Source organism: Tachysurus vachellii, chromosome 22 (genome assembly GCF_030014155.1).
Source record: "Tachysurus vachellii isolate PV-2020 chromosome 22, HZAU_Pvac_v1, whole genome shotgun sequence".
Lineage (NCBI taxonomy): Eukaryota > Metazoa > Chordata > Actinopteri > Siluriformes > Bagridae > Tachysurus > Tachysurus vachellii.
In genome coordinates this window covers 18,607,681-18,626,912 of record NC_083481.1, presented here as the reverse complement: position 1 = coordinate 18,626,912, position 19,232 = coordinate 18,607,681, and the positions used below count along the sequence as shown (strand labels likewise).

Genomic DNA, 19,232 nt, shown 5'->3' with positions numbered 1-19,232 from the left:
GACATACTTTTGTTCCTTTTTAGAAGACAAGCTGCACAGTTAAACCAGGAAATCAGTTTCGTTCACTTCTGTCAACATTGGACTACTTTCCCTAATAACAATAATAACAATAATAACAATAATAATAATCCCCAAATAAATCTGCTCACACTTTTTGAATTACCATGTTTTCAGAAATCACCGTAACAGCTCGTGCTCCTAACTTCCTGGAAAATTCTTGAGTCATAACACATCACACGTTATTTGTGTTTACCAGCTTCAACATTTAACTGCTTAAAATTAAAGTAAGGCGCCGAGTTAAGATTACGTATCGATGGATATGTAGAGCAACGTGATCGTTTCCTTTTTACAAAATACTTGTGTTATAAATAAAAAAAAACACAATAGTATTCCTGTCAATGTTTCAATACGGTTAAAGACATTTATTTACACCAAATGATTCTCATGATCTCAAGATCAATGAACACAAATGATGAAATGAGAGGCAGAAAAAGGGAGAGAGAAGAGAGAAAGAATATGACTGTTATATTCAAGTTTTCTGGATTTTTTTTATTTGAGTAAGAAAATTTGAAGTGCCCACAAAACAAACCCTCAAGACCTGCCATCCCAAAGTCTTCAATATTTACAGCACAAACATTTACGTTGATGTTCTTTTTCCGCTCGTCTCAAGGTTGAAATAAAAAGGGGCGACTTCTCTGGGGTTGAAGCCATTTTTGCCAAGTTTTTTTTTTGTTTTAAATATTTAAAATATTTACAGTCCCGCAATCACAAAACTCCAAGAGCCGGCATTTAAACCTACGCTAACATGGATTAGCAAAGTGAGTGACAAAAAGCAACAAAGCAAGGCTGATGAGTCGATCCTTTGAAATGTACATTCCCAAAGTTATTTCTCCTGACCGATGAACGGAGTGCAGGATACTTTTAAAAAATACATTAGTCTGTTACATTGATTTGTAATCTCCATCTTTTTAAAAAAAAAAAAAAAAAAAAAAAAAAAAAAAAAAATGTGGGGGGCATAATCATGAAAGACATACAAAAAAAAAAAAGAAAAGGAAAAAAAAAAAAAAAAAAAAATCCTGATTTTCCCGAAAGAATTTCCATGAGTTTTAAAAAAAACAAACAAAAAAAAACCCACCAATAAATACAAATACAGCAGAGAGATGTGAAACGGGAGATAAATGTGGAGCGGTGCTGCACACACTGATATGTAGAATTCCGAACACCACCGGTTTCTCCTGAGCTCCATCAAATCCAAAAAATGCAAACGTGTCCATGACATCGAGGTTTATTCAAGTCCAAGTTTAAAGGACGCAGAAGATCACACAGAGGTGATGACAATCATGAGGTGAGGCGAAATGCTAGAGATCTGGTTGATGAGGTCAGGAGCAAGCCGTGAAAGGTGAGATTCTGAAAACTCGCACGGAGGGAAGATCTGTAACACGTAGGCAGGCTAGAGGAGAGAGCGGGAAAAACAAGAGGGTCACACGCTTGATAAGTCTTTACATGATCCTTAGAGCTCATTCACACGCATTACGTCGAATAAGAGTTAAGTTGATTAATCGAAGTTGTTTTCTGTTGGTTTTAGTGTCTGAACAGAAGAACTGGTGTGAACACAACAATGAGAGCATCTTACTACGGTCTGGTTTCAGGTGAACTCTGTAAAAGCTGTGGAAATGCTGAATATACTGAAGATATACACCATCAAAAATAATGCTGAATGTTTTGATGAAGTTACTTATACAATTACCGAATCGTTTATATTTAACGCCCAAGAACCCCACCAAGTGGTAGAACACACTAAGGTTCCACTCAATATAGACACAAATATAAAAGTAGCCATAACTTTAGACAGGGAAAAAGCATGATCATGAGGGACGCACTCACCTGATTGGAGCCAGGATTGGGGACGTTGATGATGCCTGCAGCCAGTTTGGCCTTCAAGTAGTTAATGAAGGCTGATTTGAGCACTTGTGTCTGTGTCACAACATCTTCCTGATTTAGACCGCAAGGCATGGCGAGCAGCAGGCAAAATTCGCTCTCACCCTACAGACAAAAGGGGGGAAAAGTTGTAAGGTACAAACTACACGAATATCACACAGTCTTACTGTCAAATTATAAATATTCTAAAAATATTTTTTTCAATATAGAAAAAAGGTTTTTGAAGAAAAATTGACATAAATTGAAAATCATACATAGTTCATAAACTTACAGTCATTCTGCGAGCTACTCCTTCAAGCTGTTGCGTTTCTAATCTCATCCTCTGGACAATACGCAAAGGAGGTCCAGTTTCAGGCACGGGAAGCGAGCGCAGGCCAAGAGACTTGTTTCCACACACGAAGTGCAACTGGACGGCAGCAGTTTCATTTTTCAATGCCAGCAATCCTTGCCAAACGATGGGATATTTCTGTTCAAGACAAAAAAGTGCACATAAAAATGTAGTTCTTTATGGACACAATTTAAGCACTTAAACTGTTTTGCCCCACACCTGAAAATTCGGTCTTTGTGCCTTACCGTGAGAAGCTGTACCATGTTGATTTGCTGGTGTCCAACATGCTCCACTTGATTTTCTGTTTGAACCTGGTTGTGGTCAGATTCTTGACTCTTTATTAAACATAATAAAAATATTTTTTGAATTAGAGTAATGCAGATATAAAAATCATACATTTTTAACTCCTCAGTACAAGGTTTCAAAACTTACCTGTGACGGGGTGATGTTGCGAGGAGACTGGCTGATACCCATAGATGAATTTTCAGGAAACTGAGAGTGCACAGTACGCAAGTTGGTGTACATGTTAGAATACTCCGAAAACGGCTGCACGGTCCCTGAAGCGATCAGAGGAACACGCTTAGGAGAAGCCATGGCAGGCAGTGCACCACGGATTCCAAGTATTCCATCTTTCCCAGGGGGTGGTGTGGCCCTCTTTATTTCAGACTGCTTCAGGGGATCCTTGTCAGACACACCTTTCTGCAAAAGGTGCGCCCGTGGAGAGAGTGAGGCTGTAATGCTGGTCGCGGTCGAAGTGGGGGGGACAGCATCCGTTATATGCCCCTGATGCAGCTCGGCAGCTGGACGTTCCCCCTGCGGGTGGTATATCAGCATCCGCATGTCTCTTGGTTGCATGTTAAGCAGTGGCAAGCCGCTGTGAAGCGCCCCACGGTATTCTGCTTGTATTGACTCTTGTTTGAGCTGAGTCGCCGGTGGCCTTCCAAGTGCTTGATGAAAGCGTCTTGCTGCCTCCTCATCGCTTGGGTCATGACCTCTTGCACTGGCTGGATTAACTTTTAGAACCATTTCTCTGTTTCCCACGGCCTGAGGAGACGTAGGGCGTTGCTGTCCAGGTGCCCAAGATGAAGTGAGGCTTTCAGTGTGAATTCCATAGTTCATAACTGATAACGGAGGCGTGTTGACTCTTACGTCTGCCTGAGAAAGGTGACCCATAGAAATTGCCTGACCCACACGATGAGGGGACATTCTGCCAAGGCTGCCATGCGTGCTATGAGGAGGCATTATCACTGACTGTTCAGAGTGATGCACACTAGGAACATACTGAGACATTGCAGGTAAACCGGTTGGTAAGACCATAGACACACCTTTAGGAGACGAAGAGCCAATGGGGGAAGGCACTTTGGAAAAAGAAGAATGGGGGTGTCCGGATTTCCTTGGCGAGCGGGGTTCCTGTTTGGTCTGAATATGTGAAGGGGCTCTCTCTGTAGCGCCTGGAATGAACCCGACGTGATTGCCGCCTGTAGAAGGAAGGTGAGGGCTTATGGCAGGACTTATAGTAGACACCCAGGAAGATTTGACATTTTCCACATTCAAAGGTTCGTTTCCTTCTCCTTTCTTTGAATGCTTCATCAGCATTGTGTATTCCGAGTGATGGAAACCCAATACCTGTGAAGGGCCAGGTGTCTGCTGTAATCTTTTCACAACCCCACTTTGCACTGGAGGGAAAGAGTCTAATTTGTCCGATCCAGATTCATGCTTAGTAGAAACATTTGTCTGCGACTTCAAGGAATGACAATGGTCCACTGGAGGTACTGAACCCTTAGGCATGTCTCTTTGGGACCCACTGAAAAGTTCCTGTTTGAGCTGAGGCATCGACACTAGCTGCTGAGATTCTATGTCCACTGCGCTAGGTGGCGGAATTTGACTGATTTTGGCACTTATGCGTTGTCGTCCCTCGATCTTCTGACCTGAGTGACTCAGCACTACCACTCCTTCAGAGGTGTTTACCCTGAGACCTGCAGTGGGGCCTGTACTCAGGGATGTGCTCTCCACTATATAGCGACCTGCATTCCCACCCTCTTCTCCAGCGGGTGGTCCGTGATAAGTGCTAACTTCCTCTATGCTGGCCTGGTACATCTGTTTTGGTGGCTGCTTTTCTACAAACGGGTTAACGATCGAAAGACTGGGTTTCTCCTCAGATTCAGGGGGGTTGCAAACTCTGCTGATAACTGAGGTAGCAGTGGAGGCGATGACGGAAATCACAGATTTCTCGTTAAAGATCTGCTTTGACTCTGTCAACGGTAACGACGACGGCTGGCGAACTACCGGCTGAGCTGGCATAGAAGGTTGCCTGCTTTCATGCAGTGAACTCTTGACATCTCTTGACTCTTGACTCTCTCTGACATGCATGCTTCCAGAAATAGCAGTCGCCTCCGAGATCGGAACACCTCTCGGTTTTGCAAGAATCTTACGCAGATCACTGGTGTTAGGATCATGAGCGAAGGAATCGGACAGCAACGTAGGGTTTTCTAACGGAGTTGTGGGAGTGGCTGAAGGGGAAACAACTGCCGTCTCTTTAGGCTGATTCAATCTGTCTGTAGGGGAAACTGACAGTCTGCTTGGATGTGAAGGTTTGAGGCAAATACTTGTGGGAGAAAGAGGAGGAGATGTACACTCAAAAGGATTAAGCTGAGGCTGGACTGATGTGGGGCTTTTGCTTGCTGCTGGACTAGATGATTTTGGCAAGTCAGACGGCTCTTTAAGACCGCTCTCAATCACTTGAGGAATTTCAGGGACAATATTAGCAGTTACATTGCAATCTTGCTTTGATAAGGGGGAAATAACAGCAGCAGCAGCAGCAGCAGCAGCAGTGGGTAGAATATCTTGAACTGCTGGTGCTGTTGTGGTTTCTGAGGACTTAAAAGAAAGATTCTCAGGTTCCACTACCATACTATCCTTAACGGGTTCCTTTTTGCTCGCAGCAACCTTTTGTCCTTTGGTCCTCTTTTGGGCTTTTGGTCTTCCTTTGCCTCCTTTTCTTGGTGTCCCAACGTTTGAAGCGTCCTCTTGGACAGTGGCCGGGTTGCTGCCGTCAACTACTTTGGCATCTGGGACTAGCGTTTGAATGGCGTGTGGGTCCGGATCGACGACAGTGCCGACAACTTGGTCTTGAGGCAAGCTGCAAGACACGTCCTCAGACGTTATGGAATCAATAGCGGCAGCAAGTTCAGTTTCACTAGCAGGATTGGCCGGCTTGTCTTCCTCACGCCCCTCTACAAGGTCAGATAAAGGAGCTTGGGACTCATTTGTGTTCTTGAACTGAACAAGTGCAGGGTCTTCTGTAAGCTTGGCAATGTTCTCTACAGCTTGTTCAAGCTCTATCTGGCGGGACAGCAATGCCTCATGAGGATCTGTGACCTTTGGGGGTGTTGTTACAGACTCTTTATTACAATCTTCCTCTACGGGTACCTTCTCAAATCTAGGATCCAGTATCTGATCTTTGGGTGATATTCCCGGCACCACCTTTTTAAGACAGTCGTCATGCCCCGATTCATCCTCACCACTTTGCAGCATCGCCTTTACCTCGGTCACATCAAGCCTGATCCTGAGATTTTTGAGTACAAGAGATTTATCCTCCGTCATTAACTTTGAACTACAAGTTATTCGAGTACTTTTTGTTCTCACACTTTTGTCCAAAGGTAACTGCTCTTGGACAGACTCACAGAGTTTATCTTGACTTCCAGTAGGGCTTTCTATTTGAGTAATTCTGTCTTTTTCTTGTTTTGTTTCTGAAATGCTTTGTGGCTTATTCTCTTCCTTTGACTCATTTGTCACCGAAGGGCCACCATCATGCTGGCCGCTGCTGTTCTGAGAATCCACGTTCATTTCGGCAGCAATTATAGCATCAGACATTTTATCAATTCTCTCTCCTTTTTTTGCTAATCCAGACCCAGCACCTTGATTTGCAGCTTTGTTTAAATAGGGGGAATGTTTTCCTTTGCCTACTTTGGTGACGGCTTCGTTGTTTCCAGTTTCACTGATCTCAAACTCCTTAGTTTCGGGTAATTTTGTCCGTTCACTCTTCGCAGCTGAAAAATCCTCTCCTTGGCGCCGATTCTTAGGTGGACGCCCCCGCCGCACGGTTGGCAATACAGAAACGCTGTCTGGTTCCGGTTGCTGTTGCCCTGCGTCTTTGTCTACACCACGTTTGCGTGCCCCACGCGGCGATTCCACTTCCCTGGCAGTTTGGGATGTAGATTCATCTTCTACTGGAGTGGCGTAAACGGAACGTACATTTCTACGCCTCGCTCTCACAGGGGGAGTGTTTTGTTCTACACTTTGTTCGGTCTCAGGGCTATGGATGGGTGACTTGCCAGTAGACTTGGCATCCGCAATTGCTTTAGATGAATCCACTCTTGGAGATGTGGAGCGCTTAAGCTTTTCTCTATCAATCCGCTCACTTTTGCGAGTGCTTTGTTTATCCGATGCGTTCGATGGGGTCAAAGGGGGTACTGGGGTTGTAGGCGAGGTCTTGCCCTTCTTGCTTCTGGACTTTGGGGGAGGAGAGAGAGGTTCGTCCACAGTATAACTGTCTATACTTTTTGACTCAGTTTCTTTGGAAAGAGGTTCAACTTCCACAGATACAGCTTCTGGTTTCTCTAATCTTCCTTCAGCTTCATCTAAAATCTTAGGAGAGGAAGGATTCTGTAATTCAGGGAGCTCAGTTTGTGGCTCAGATTTGGGTTCAAAACTCACTCGAGTGTTCACGGTCTGTGTCTCGCTAATGAAGCACTGCTCAACATCCCGGACACTGGACTGTTCCATCTCTTTAGTAGGACTTTTAATTTTATTCACTAAGGCCTGAGAGTCTTGGGATTCAGATCTATTTGACTCAGTGGGTTCTTTAGGCAGTGGATTTGTCAGAGAGACTAAAGTCTGTTCTGACAGTTTTTCTTCTTCTTTTGCTGAAAGACTAAATTTAGGGGAAGGTACTTTGACATTACAAACATCTTGCTGTGGAGCCATCTCCTTAGTTGTTACAGCAGGAGGAGGTTTCTGAGTTTCTTGAACAGGAAGTGGTTGCATGAACTGCACGGGGCTTGACTGAGGTGCTTGTACGGGGCTGACCGGTTTAATCTCTGCTGGCTCAATAGCACCGTGTTGTTCTTCCTCCGGCGTTTTATTAACGGCTTGTCCATCAACGCCTTCCTCTTTTTTGGATTCTTGCTGAGACTGCTCTTTCCCCTTCTGTTCCTGCAGTCTTGTCAACTCTAAAAAGCGATCGTAGAAAAGAACCACTGGTTCAGAATCAGGCTGGCCTTCAATTTGGCTTTGCTGGTTTGCTGGAAAGCCCGTACCATGTTCAGGGTCTTCGTGCTTTCTTTCAAGATGCTGAAGTCGCCTTGAGTCTTGCTCAAAAATAGAACTGTGGAGAAAACGAGAGGCAAACAGCTCTCGCCGTTCCGGTTCTTCTGGTTTAGGATCTTCTTTTCGGTCATCTAGTTTATCCTCAGACTCGCTCCGTATTTTCTTCTTCTTCATGTACCACGAAGGAGTCGGTCGTGGCGTTGCTTCCACCTTTTCTGTATCTTTTCTGCTTCTGAAACTGGCAAAATGAGAGTCGCTGTCCAAAAAAGACCAGTTGTCTTCCCGTGAAGATGATAACGATTTTGCCCGCTCCAGCAACGCTTTAGTGTCTGGTGTAATTGTCTGGTCAAGGGCATATGAACAAAACTTGTTCCTTTCCAGTGAGCCAGTTAGTTTGGATTCCGATAGTCTGTCTCCGCGATGTCTTTCAGGGAAGGACAGTGAGGTGGAGGGCATGGGAGAGTTTGGTTTGTGTTCTCTATCTTCTTCAGAGTCAGAGCGCACCTCGCCTGGCTCTAAATCAGGCCAAAGTCTATATTCCAAATACGACCGATTGAGTCGTCTTTTTTCCGAAGTCCTTGAAAAGTCAGGTAACAAATCCTGCTTTAGGCGACTTTCCCAACGCCTCTGCTCATCGTGTAGTGACGTGCTTAGTTTGGACACCTGTGAGGTATGGACACGTTTAACCGTTAGCTCCATGTCCTGGTGAGAACCGTCTTCTTGTTTAGGTTGTTCTTTTACCTCTTTCACGGTAATTAGTTGAGGAACATCTGTGTATTCTTCCTCTCCTTGTTGAGAGGTATTAAATCTGGGTGAGTTTGTACTCCACTCTGACTCTTCGCTCTTTGGACGGAAAATTCGATACACCCGCTCTCTTTTGGTACCAACCTCTATGTCTAAGTGATCTTGTTTCTTGGTTTTACTCGGGGGAGAATTATCAGTAACGTCCTGGGGTGGCTTGCCTACCTCATGCACCAAACTACGGTGTTCGAAATCTTCCGCGTCTACACACTGCGGAGTTTCGGGTTTTCCTGGTTTGTCAGGCTCTTGGAGCTGCTGACGAAGTCTTCGGTTCTGCTCCATTTGCTTTCGATAACTCTGAGAAAGATCTATGTCCAAATACTCATCCTTGCCTTTGTTGTCTTTTTCTGGAGTTCCGTCGCTCGAAAATAGCCTTGACAGGCTTGGTCCAGACTGGGACTCCACATTAGGCTCAGAATGCTCCTCTTGCTGTCCAGATGAGTCTTGTGAGTCAGCTCGGTGCTCTAATTCGTCCCTTAAATGAGAAGACATCCTCTCGGTTTTAGACTTAGAATGTTCTTTCTTCTGTCCCTCTTTATCTAATGTTTTCACATCGCTTTCTCCTTCCTTTGAATAAGATGCCCCGATATCCGCGAGTTGATTAACACCCGTGTTCTGTTCGTCCTCAAGGCGACTTCTCTTCTGTTTTAAGGCTTTGCCACCGGGATCGCCAAAACGCCTTTTTCGCGCCGCAAGCCTGTCAGAATCCAAAATGGATTCTTTCCCTTCGTTTCCAATTTCCGATTTGAGTTTCTTTGATCTCCCTTTGTTATCCCGATCAACCGAATCAATTTTAGCACCGTCCAGCCTTTCTTTTTGCGACTCCAATCGAGACATCACATCAGTAGGAGAAGGTTCACCCTCACTTTTGTGCCTCTGCACTCTGTTCTCTGAGCTCTCTGCATCTGAACCCTTCATTTTTCCAGAATTTGAATCCAGACTGGGCTCCCTGTCTGCTTCAGAATAAGGTACACTAGGAGATTGCACTTTACCCCTTCTTGATTTCGTTTTCTCGCCCTTCTCTCTCTCGGATTTTTCTTTGCGCCTTCCACGCTTGCTCTTTTCTGTCCCACTTACGCGGTCAGCCTCAGCCTGATCAATTTCTCTGTCCAAATTCTCTGGTTTGTAATCCACTGGAGACTTTTCAGACTTTTCAAACTGAGGAGTAGGTGATAAGGAGCTACAGCTTTCACTTCTCTCAGATGAGTGCCTGTACACACGTCGCTCTGCTTCCCTAGGGACGCGGTCGGATGGTGAAGGGGAGGCAGAAGGGGTTATGGGCCGGCGCGGATGGGACGGGCTCCACCTGCTACGGTCCGCCTCAAAACGTTCACGCTCTCGTTCTCGTTCCCGCTGGATGTAGCTATACTTTCTGATATCCTGTTCAAAGGGGTCTCTGTAATCTCTATATTCACGAGGGTCTTCGTGATACCGTGGGTCATAGTGTTCACCTTGGTAATGTTCTAGTTCCGGATAACGTTCACGACTGCGAGCGGGATAGTCTCGCCTTGGATCATCGGCATAGATACCTGGTGCACGAACATTCTCATAGTACGCCCTCTCTGCTGAGAAATCATGATACGAAGGTCTTCGATCGTCCCTGACAATGAAAAAGGGGTGAAGATTAATAAACTGCTTCCGTCTGACATCGGTATAAACGGATTGTTTGTTTTTCTTATGAAAAACTATTTTTTTAACAATTTTCTAAACAGTTACCTTCTGTCTGAGGGGATTTCATAAAAGTCACGCATATCCTGTCCCGATGCCTGCATAGAGCGATAGAATGCCACTTGGCTCTCCTGACTGGCAAAATCAACCTGCAGAGGACAAGCACACACCTAATGTAACAGGTACACGGCTAGCAATATCGTTCCACGCTTGACGTTCATTCATCCGAGGCAACAGGGAAATTAACTTTGGTATCTACCTTAATTTTGTTGCCACCAATCTTCCATCCTTTGGTCTCTCTTACTGCAGCTTGTGCAAAATCAGTGTTGTTGTATAGAATCAGGGCCATCCCTTTCAATCTGTCAAACACGACCTACAAAATTGCGATAATTAAGCAGGTTTCAACACGAAATGCAAAATACAAAATCAACTGCACAAATCAGACATGTAAAATACCTTCACCACGTGTCCATAGCGACAGAAGTGCCGTGTGAGGTACTGCTCTGTAATGTTAGAAGACAGACCGTCTAACCATACGCAGGTCGTAGGCATACTCTTCCCAAAGCCAAGCTGCAAAGGGCAACCAGACAGCAATTTTGAGTGAAGGTGCATAAATGTGATTAAAGACTTAAGTTTACTAAAGTAGCTGGACAAATACCTTGAGTCGGTTGGCTCCCAGATATTCTCCATCCATTTTCTTAATAGCTTTACACACACTGGCGATGTCAGAGTACTGCACAAAGGCATACTGGGGGACACCGTTAACTCTCTTAATATCGATATCCTTAAAAGAAAAGAAAAAAAAAAGTGTGGGGTGAAACAAGCACACTGGCAAAACATTAAGGATGTGAGCAAGGTGGAAGTGCGGGGTCTCCAGTAAACAACGGAGTCGACTCAAACGCTTACCACTATCTCTCCAAAGCGCTGAAAAACATCAAGCAGTTGCTGGTAGTTAGTCGTTTTCTCCAAATTCCCGATAAACAAGGTTCTGGTTGCCTTTGGGTGAAACTCATCAATCCGCCCATCCAGCGGCCGAAACTCGTTCTCACTTTCTGTCTCTGTGTTAGAAGACAAACGGGTAAGCGACTAGCGAGAAGCTGGAAAACTACAAAACACAACAGAAGCAACACTCACCAGGGCCATTCCAAGCGGTCACTTCGATCAGCATACCGAAGAAAAGCTTTCCTTTCGACACACTGAGAGCTTTCTCCTGGTCTTCCTGCTGTCTGAAGAACACCAAGCCGTATCGCTCCTCTGAGGCCCCATGAATCTGCACTGAGGTTACCTTCCCATACTTCTTAAACTCATGGAAAAGTCCATCTTTCAGACTTGTGTCTAGAAGAGAAAACACACGGTCACTGATCTACTGTTACCGTAGTTTAAAAAAAATGAGGAGATAAAAACAACACCCAATTCAACAAACACCCAGTTTTGGTACCAACCTGTGGATCGTACAGGGAGGTTCTGGACCCTGATGCCAAAACTTCTACGCGGTTCATCACAGTCCAGAGAGAGTGCAGGAGGTGCCGGAGGTGGGTGAGTGGCTGCAGACTGAACTGAGCGTGCTCGGGACCCCTCACTAGAACTACTATTGGAGTCACTGCTACAAGACGACAGAAAAACACCACCATTTCAGAACAAACACGTACAGTACTGAAAGACCAACTCGCTTTAATGATAAAAGCAAGCTGCTAGAGTTTAAAATCCCGGAACAGACTCTGTTGTCTGTATAGTCCAAGGACATCGTTTCTTTTTCAAATCCATGTTCTTAAGTATCTCCAAATTCTCTTTTTACATAGCCTATTAAATACAACAATTGCCATGTGAAACCATGGTCTCAAAGGTTCTTAAGAAACCTGCAAGTAGAGAAGGACGCACTTAAAATTAACATTTATTCAAATTTTGCCTTTTAAATCGTTGCATCCACTCAAACTGACAAAAGTCCCAAATGACAAATGCGAAGGGTTTGATTCTATTTCAAGAAAGAAAGCAGTTAATGGAAAGAAAAAAAAACACCTACCTGCCACTTCCGGTACTGCTGGTGCTGCTGACTGAATCGGAGCTGGACGACCGGCTTCGGGAACGTGAACGTGGACCTCTGCCTGGAGAAACAGGAGCTCTTTTTGGGGAATGGGAAGCTTTGGGGGTCTGTCCTGTGGTCCTTTGTGGAGAAGGGTGCCGTGATTGAGAGGAATGAGACGATCGACTTCGGCGATGATGGTAAGTCCGATCAACACGCCGTCCCCTGTCATCGCGGTATGGATCTCGCCGGGCGGACCCAGACAGAGTGAAGGGGTCACGGACTCTAGACTCAAAATGAGATTCCGGAGTGTCAAAACCCCCACTAATCGCACTAACCGCGGGGCTGGCCCCAACTCCAGAGGCAAAAATAGCACGGTCTCGGTAATAGTCCGTGTTGTAGTGCCGCGGCCTATCGAAAGTGCCACCGCGTTCGTGGTGTCCGTATGGATTATGCTCGTACGCTCGATCCCGACTGTCTGAACTGCTGCGAAAGGGACAGAAAGAAATAAGAAAGGAAAGACAAAATTCAAAATCAACTAACAAAAACAACTTCATGCAAAAGTACAACACTTAATATTCTCAGTGATGACTGCGGGAACTTTGATTGGCTGTAAGTTGAAGCTGTACCCAATTACCACCACTGCACAACTTGATTTAAAACACACAACGGATCAAAACATCTAGCATGTTTCTGTGCACATAAAAAGTCACAGATATCGTTCCTGACCTTGCAATTCTTCCGTTGGTTTAAACCAACTATTTTATTTTCACATAATATAAAAAAATATTATAAACGTACTGTTAATATTTTTTCATTTGGTCAAAAAAACGTCCAAATGCATAGACACACCCTAGACAACCCTGATCAGATGAGCATCAAAAATCTGCCTTTCTTAGTTTTACACTGAATATGAGAATATAACTTGACTAACAGTCACAGAACAGCCCAATTATTAGTAAACATGCACGTGTAAATCACTCCACAGTCGTCTTGTCAATTGGAGGTGTTTAACATCTCACAGATATGTGCCTAACTCTAGAAAGACAGCTGGAGGTGTGGCTTAAAAAGTAGGAAGTGATTCAGATAATCTCTGCACCAACAAAACCAACCCGTCTATTCACGTTCAGATTTAAATAATTAACTTCACTGGCATTTAAAAGCTAGTAAAAACGAAGATGGCGTCTACACTACAGTCTGACTAAAATACTCGTTACCAATCGTCCTTAGATCGTGTGCGTGTTAGTTTGAACTAATTTGTTTAAAACTAGCATACAACACCAAAATAGCTTACACCAAATACAACTCGTTTCTTACTAACTTAATCAAATCCATTTATAAAACATTTGGTTTAGGTACATAAATAACTAACTTGTCTTTAGAAAACTTCACACTTAAGTATACCCAAAAAAAAAAAAAAAAAAAAAAAAAAAGCTAACTTTTCCCACTGCTTTATATTGAAAGTGTTTAGATGCGTGTAGTGTTTCAACATTGGGATTTCTTTCCATTCATCTCAGTGATTGCTTTTTTTTTTTAGACCGGTTGACACCGAAGAAAATCTCTGAAGAAATTTTTTGGCTTCTAAACAAATGCTATAGTCAGAGTCGGCATGTACGTTTTCCCAAAAAAAATAAAAAAATAAAAATAAAAAATAAAAAAAAATAAAAAAAAAAAAAAGGAGGAGCATTTTGAATATTTGCACGCAAACGTTCCGTATGTATTTATCAACGAGCGATAACGTTAAAACCACTGAAAGATGAAGCGAATAACAACGATGATCTCTATCTCGTAAGGGATGTGACTGGCAGCAAGTGAATAAACAGTTGTCAAAAATGTTGTATTAGAAGAAGAAAAAATGGGCAAGCTCTGAGTGACATCCGGGTCAGACCATCTCCAAAAGAGCCGCCATCCACGTGATGGAAATGAAAACGTGACTCATCAGACCGGGCTTGATGAGAACTGCAGCTAATGGCTTGGTGTCCGATACCACAGCATACTTTCAGAAGTCCTTGATGCATTACGGATGTTTTGGCAGCAAAGGGAGGAACTGCAAGTGGTGTTCATGCTAAGGCTGTATGGTGTATGGTGTACGTATTAGGGCTGTGCGTCGGCAAGAATCTGACGATACGATATGTATCACGCTACGTGGGTTGCGATATGATATGATGCGATACGTTGTGATACTGTAAGCAAGGCGATATTTTGGGATATTGTCATTAAGGGGGCCATGGGGGGTTCTTGCAGGGTTCTTTAGTTAAATTAAGTATAAAATGTAAGCTGTTATAAACAGACTATATATATTTTTAGAGGCCTGCTTTAAAATTTCAACAATGTACTAACGTAACAAATGCGAGGCCAGATTCCGGCTACGCTGCAAACATCGTATGTGTATTTCTTCTATTGTTTTGTTAGCGGTACGTCAGAGTGGTGCCTCGTTACGTGCGCTCTCGGATTTGTCGTGTTCTTCGAAGATATGACGTTGGCGTTGCACATTTATCGCAAGCAACTATATTTACGCTAACATTAGTAAAGTCCTAGCATTTCCGGTCGCTAGTTCAAAGATAAGACGACTGCCATCTAGCAGTCAGGATATAAACTCAAAATGAAACAACTTAAAAGAATCTTTTATGAGTTTTTTAATATGGATATTGCATTTGTGAGAATCGATACAGCATTGGCAAACAAAATATTGTGATTTTCTTACACACCTAATACGTATCTGTATAAATTCTAAAACATTTTAAAGTGTACAGGTCACTGTTCAATCTAGCTAGTAAGTATAGTAGCTACACAAACTGTTAGCTTGTCACTCCTTTACTGCAGTTGTGACATGAGCGCCATTGGATTGCCCTCCATATTTTAACTATCATTATTATTATTTTTTTTTATTTAAGGTTCTTTAACACAAAGTGAAGCCAAATTCTTCAAAGCTAACTATCAGCTATCAGCTGCGTTCATAAGCAACTGGAGCAATTCTGAGCTCCCGGTAAAGTTTTTCCAGACAGATTCCATGACACGTGAATCAATGTTATCATTTACGGTTTTTGAGCCTTTTAAGGGGGTTATGTTTATAGTGTCAATTGCTAAACACTGGAATAACTCGGTAAATTAAATGTTAATTTGGTTTCATGTAACAAAATTCTTCATTTTTTTGTAGACAGCTTAGAGGAAGAATTCGCTTTAATACTGAGGTTCAGAGCAATGTGATGTAGCACTTGTGATATGTTTTGTAAATTCACAAAAGCTCAGTTAGTAAAAAAGTAAAAGAAGATTATGAATATATATATATATATATATATATATATATATATATATATATATATATATATATATAAATATATACACACACATATATAATATATATATGCAAAGTTGATCTGTAACTCCAGTTTAATGATGGATTCTGGAGACTAAAGTTTCTGGCATCAATGTTTTATTTGAATAGAAAATAACTATTTAGAGGGCAAATCTATGTAGATAAACGGTTTATGGACGGTCCTGGACCTTTTTTTTTTTTTGCTATTATTTCCTTGTAACGATTTATGCTCTCCAAAATACTGAACTGTGGTGTTAAGACTTAAAGCAACACCAGAGACAAGAATGAAAAATCAGACAGCAACAAGTGAAGTTCAGGAGAGTAAAGACAGCAGAAGGACAGAAACTAATACACTGAGCAAAGAAAGACAGAAAGAAAGACAGAAATAAGGTTTAAAAACACTATGAGATCAGAAAGAATCTGAGAAACCTTTCTATCCAAAAACAGGCAGTGTTTTGTTTTTCATTAAATGCTATAAGCTCTAAGGTTAGTAGGAGTGAGGAAAAGTAAAAAGAGAAGCAATATCTGGGTTAGATAAAGAAAAAGCACAGAGGGTGCATGAGGCAGGGAAATACCAACCTTTTCAGAGCAGTAATTCAACCTACATATTCCAAACACAATATAGGAGGGCAAATGTGTGAGCCAAAAATAGAGGCCAAAAAAAAAAGGGAGGTAAACTGCGCCTTCTTGCTGTCACGATAAAAAATATTCTCCACCGTGAAGAAAGAAGAATATCCAGACAGGACCGAGCTTCACAAATCTACTGTAAGGAGTTCCAGTTCTCAAAAATTCAAAAACTATCCTGACACGACCGAGGAGAACACAAAAATAGTTTTAGAGAAAAAAGCTGATATCCACGTTCTATTCAGAAGTAATCCCATCATTAGTTTCAGGGCAGGATGAAGCAATCACCAAAAAGAGGATTTCTGCTGTTGATAAACAAAAACAAAACAGTAATCCCAGTCTCTGATTGCAGATTAGTTCCATCAATCTTTGGGAATTAGACAGACTTTGGGATATTCCTTTATTTTAAGCCAGTAGGTGTGTTAGTAGAAATCCTCAGCTTTGTCTGTACATCTAAAGTCCACTTGATTTGACTCTGGTACATCCACATTTACACTGAAGGTAAATCCAAACTCGGCTTGCAGGTCCAATATCGTATATCCCAAAAACGTAAAAATAAAATACAGGGTTAGATCCATGACAGGTGTTTCTTCATTTATCCAATCTGGGCATCTTCTGAGCTTCGATCTTCAAGCTCCACGTTAGTCCTGTCTCGCCTTTAGCTCCAGACCTAACATGACTAGCGGGTGGAAAATGATGGAAAATGAAAGCCCTGACCGCATTAGCGCATATCTCCACACGAACCACTGGAAGGCCACCCGAACACGTTACCTTTCTTGTGACTTCTCTTAAATCCCAAGGCACAATTTTAAAACCCTTTTTGACTCGTCCTAAATCCAAATCGGTGTGATACACATCCAGGGTTTGCCACAGCACCATGAGAGACAGAGTTAGCACAATGATCAAGATGGAAGATGGAAAAACAAAACAACTTAAAAAAAAAAAAAGAAGCTGATTCTTGAGTAGATTTTTGGATGAAACTACTTGTGTAAAAAAAAAAAAAAAAATCAAATCAAAACAGAAATAAGAAACAAAAAACATCACATGTACGCACTTAATCCGTTAATGGCATGGTAAATACTTCCACACTGGTGATCCAAGGAAGTACAGGTAAGATCCAACACTCTTGAAGGGGGATGAAAGGAACGCCTAATATCCAAACTCACCAGGTATCCACAAAACGATCGTAATATCCAAACTCACCAGGATATTTTCCACACAGGTAATATCCAGCTCGGAGGAAGGATATGGCTCACACAGTAATCCCAATTATTTGAATAACACACCTTAGAAATCCACACATTCTTAAAAACGAGACAAACAAGATTCATACGGATAATTAATTCCATGAGTGAAGTCGGGCCTCAGAGCTGAAGGGAACAGATAATCAAAAAACAAAATGGGCCTTTCGATTTTTTTTAACCCAGAAGGAAACCTGAAAATGTTTGAAAAGGGTTTAATTTTTGACACCACGGTCCCCCCTGCAGTTCGAAGGGAGACTGCGTCCACTTACCCGTCTAATCTGCGCTCATAGCGTCCCTCTCTGGTGTGAAGCGACACCGGGGGTCCATAAACGGGACCCACAGCTGCTCTTGAGAAACTCGCAACGTCCCTCGTGTGACTGCTGGACGGCGAGGTGTCGTCCAGGCCCCGGACGGAGCTGGGCACTGAGCCGGGCTCATTGTAATCAGTGCGAAGGTCTCTGTCACCCATTTTGTTGACTGCGTTGTGCGCCTTTTGGGCGCTTTTAATGTCGACGAAATCCACGAAAGCTGCCACGCCACCTTCTGAACCTCGCTTACGGAGGACCTTAACACTCTCCACACGTCCATACCTGCAGAAGACACACACGCACACACACACACACCACAGAGAGGAAACACAATCAGAAATATGAAATGACTCGATCATCTGGAACAGTGGATCATTGACAAACAATATAAAACATCCCAAATATGTTACAGTCACATCCAAATGCACATTTATGTGTGTGTCAAATTATTTCTGATGGTTTTTAATGTATTTTAATCATTTTATTACTTTTTAAAGCTACAAACAGTAGCGCATGGAGGAAAGTCCTGGTCTTTATTCCTCATTTTAACACAAATTTTAAAACCAGGTTTTTTTTGTTTAATATTTAAATTTTAACATTATGAAGTTTCATGCTTAAAATGTAAATATGAAGGATTAACAAATTAAAAACCTCTTTAAAAATATATATCAATATTTATTTATTTATTTATATTTTTTTCCTGGGGTCGAAAGATAGTTAACTTTCACGTCAAAACAATTTTATTTCATTTAACCGATTAAAATAAAACCTTTACAACGTAAAATTGAACCGAAACCCCGAGTTTATTAGAAAGCAACGCGATTAGCAACCAGCTAACGTTACCGTCACTAGCTTACCACAGATCCCCATGCTAGCACGCTAACAGCTAGCTTAGCCTTCTGGTCAAACCTCGCGATAAAACAAGATCGTAACGAGTTGTGTTTTTTACACGATTAGTTATACACAGGGGACGAAGTTTACTAATAAACATCACACTCGCGTTTTATACCAAATAAAGTGATTCGTCACTAAACGGCGGTCGGAGTTTTAAACGTATCTCCGCGCTAGCACGCTAGCCGATTAGCCAGATTTCACCACAAGCTAACCGGCTACATAAAGCACGTTAATGGATGAAATGCGTCCCGAAACGTGAATTTTACACGCGTTTAAAGACGCAACACGGTATAAATGTGTGAAATGTCGAGTCGTGTGAGATGTAAACGGTGACTATGTGGGCTGATGTTGTTTGTTTCCGTAACGCGGGCTAAACGAAGGCCCTGGGCGAGCTAACGTTAATGATACACACACACATACACATATACACACACATACACACACATACACACAACTCACCGTTTAAAATATTCCACAATTTTCTCTTCTCGAACATGTTCGGGTAAATTTCCCACCCAAAGGTGTCTGGTTTCCCGAACCATCCTGCGTGTCCCCTTCCCTGTTCATGCACATATGCGTGTTCACCTCTGTATATATAAAATAATATAAAGTATCTGGGGGGTTTAATGTATATTTAATCTGACCGTCGGGAGAAAAATCCGCCTTTCCAAAATGAACGCCGTGAGAAAAAAAAAGAAAAGCTCCTTTTGGCTGCTGCGTCTCAACACGAGCGTGTGAATTCGAGACTGAGCGGGAGCGCGCA

General features: G+C 42.6%; 1 protein-coding gene across 1 annotated transcript; it reads right to left on the bottom strand.

The window, feature by feature from the left end:
- Positions 1–1,007: 1,007 nt before the first annotated feature.
- On the bottom strand, positions 1,008–19,221 carry si:ch1073-335m2.2 (msx2-interacting protein). Its single transcript, XM_060858515.1, has 15 exons — positions 18,929–19,221; positions 17,537–17,857; positions 12,084–12,569; positions 11,506–11,666; positions 11,198–11,398; positions 10,970–11,121; positions 10,722–10,847; positions 10,520–10,633; positions 10,323–10,436; positions 10,112–10,212; positions 2,699–9,995; positions 2,512–2,601; positions 2,210–2,404; positions 1,885–2,043; positions 1,008–1,450 (listed from the first exon to the last, which is right to left on the bottom strand). Exons 1-15 carry the CDS (start codon positions 19,009–19,011, stop codon positions 1,319–1,321), a joined length of 9,732 nt encoding a protein of 3,243 aa, XP_060714498.1. The 5' UTR covers positions 19,012–19,221; the 3' UTR covers positions 1,008–1,318.
- Positions 19,222–19,232: the final 11 nt, after the last annotated feature.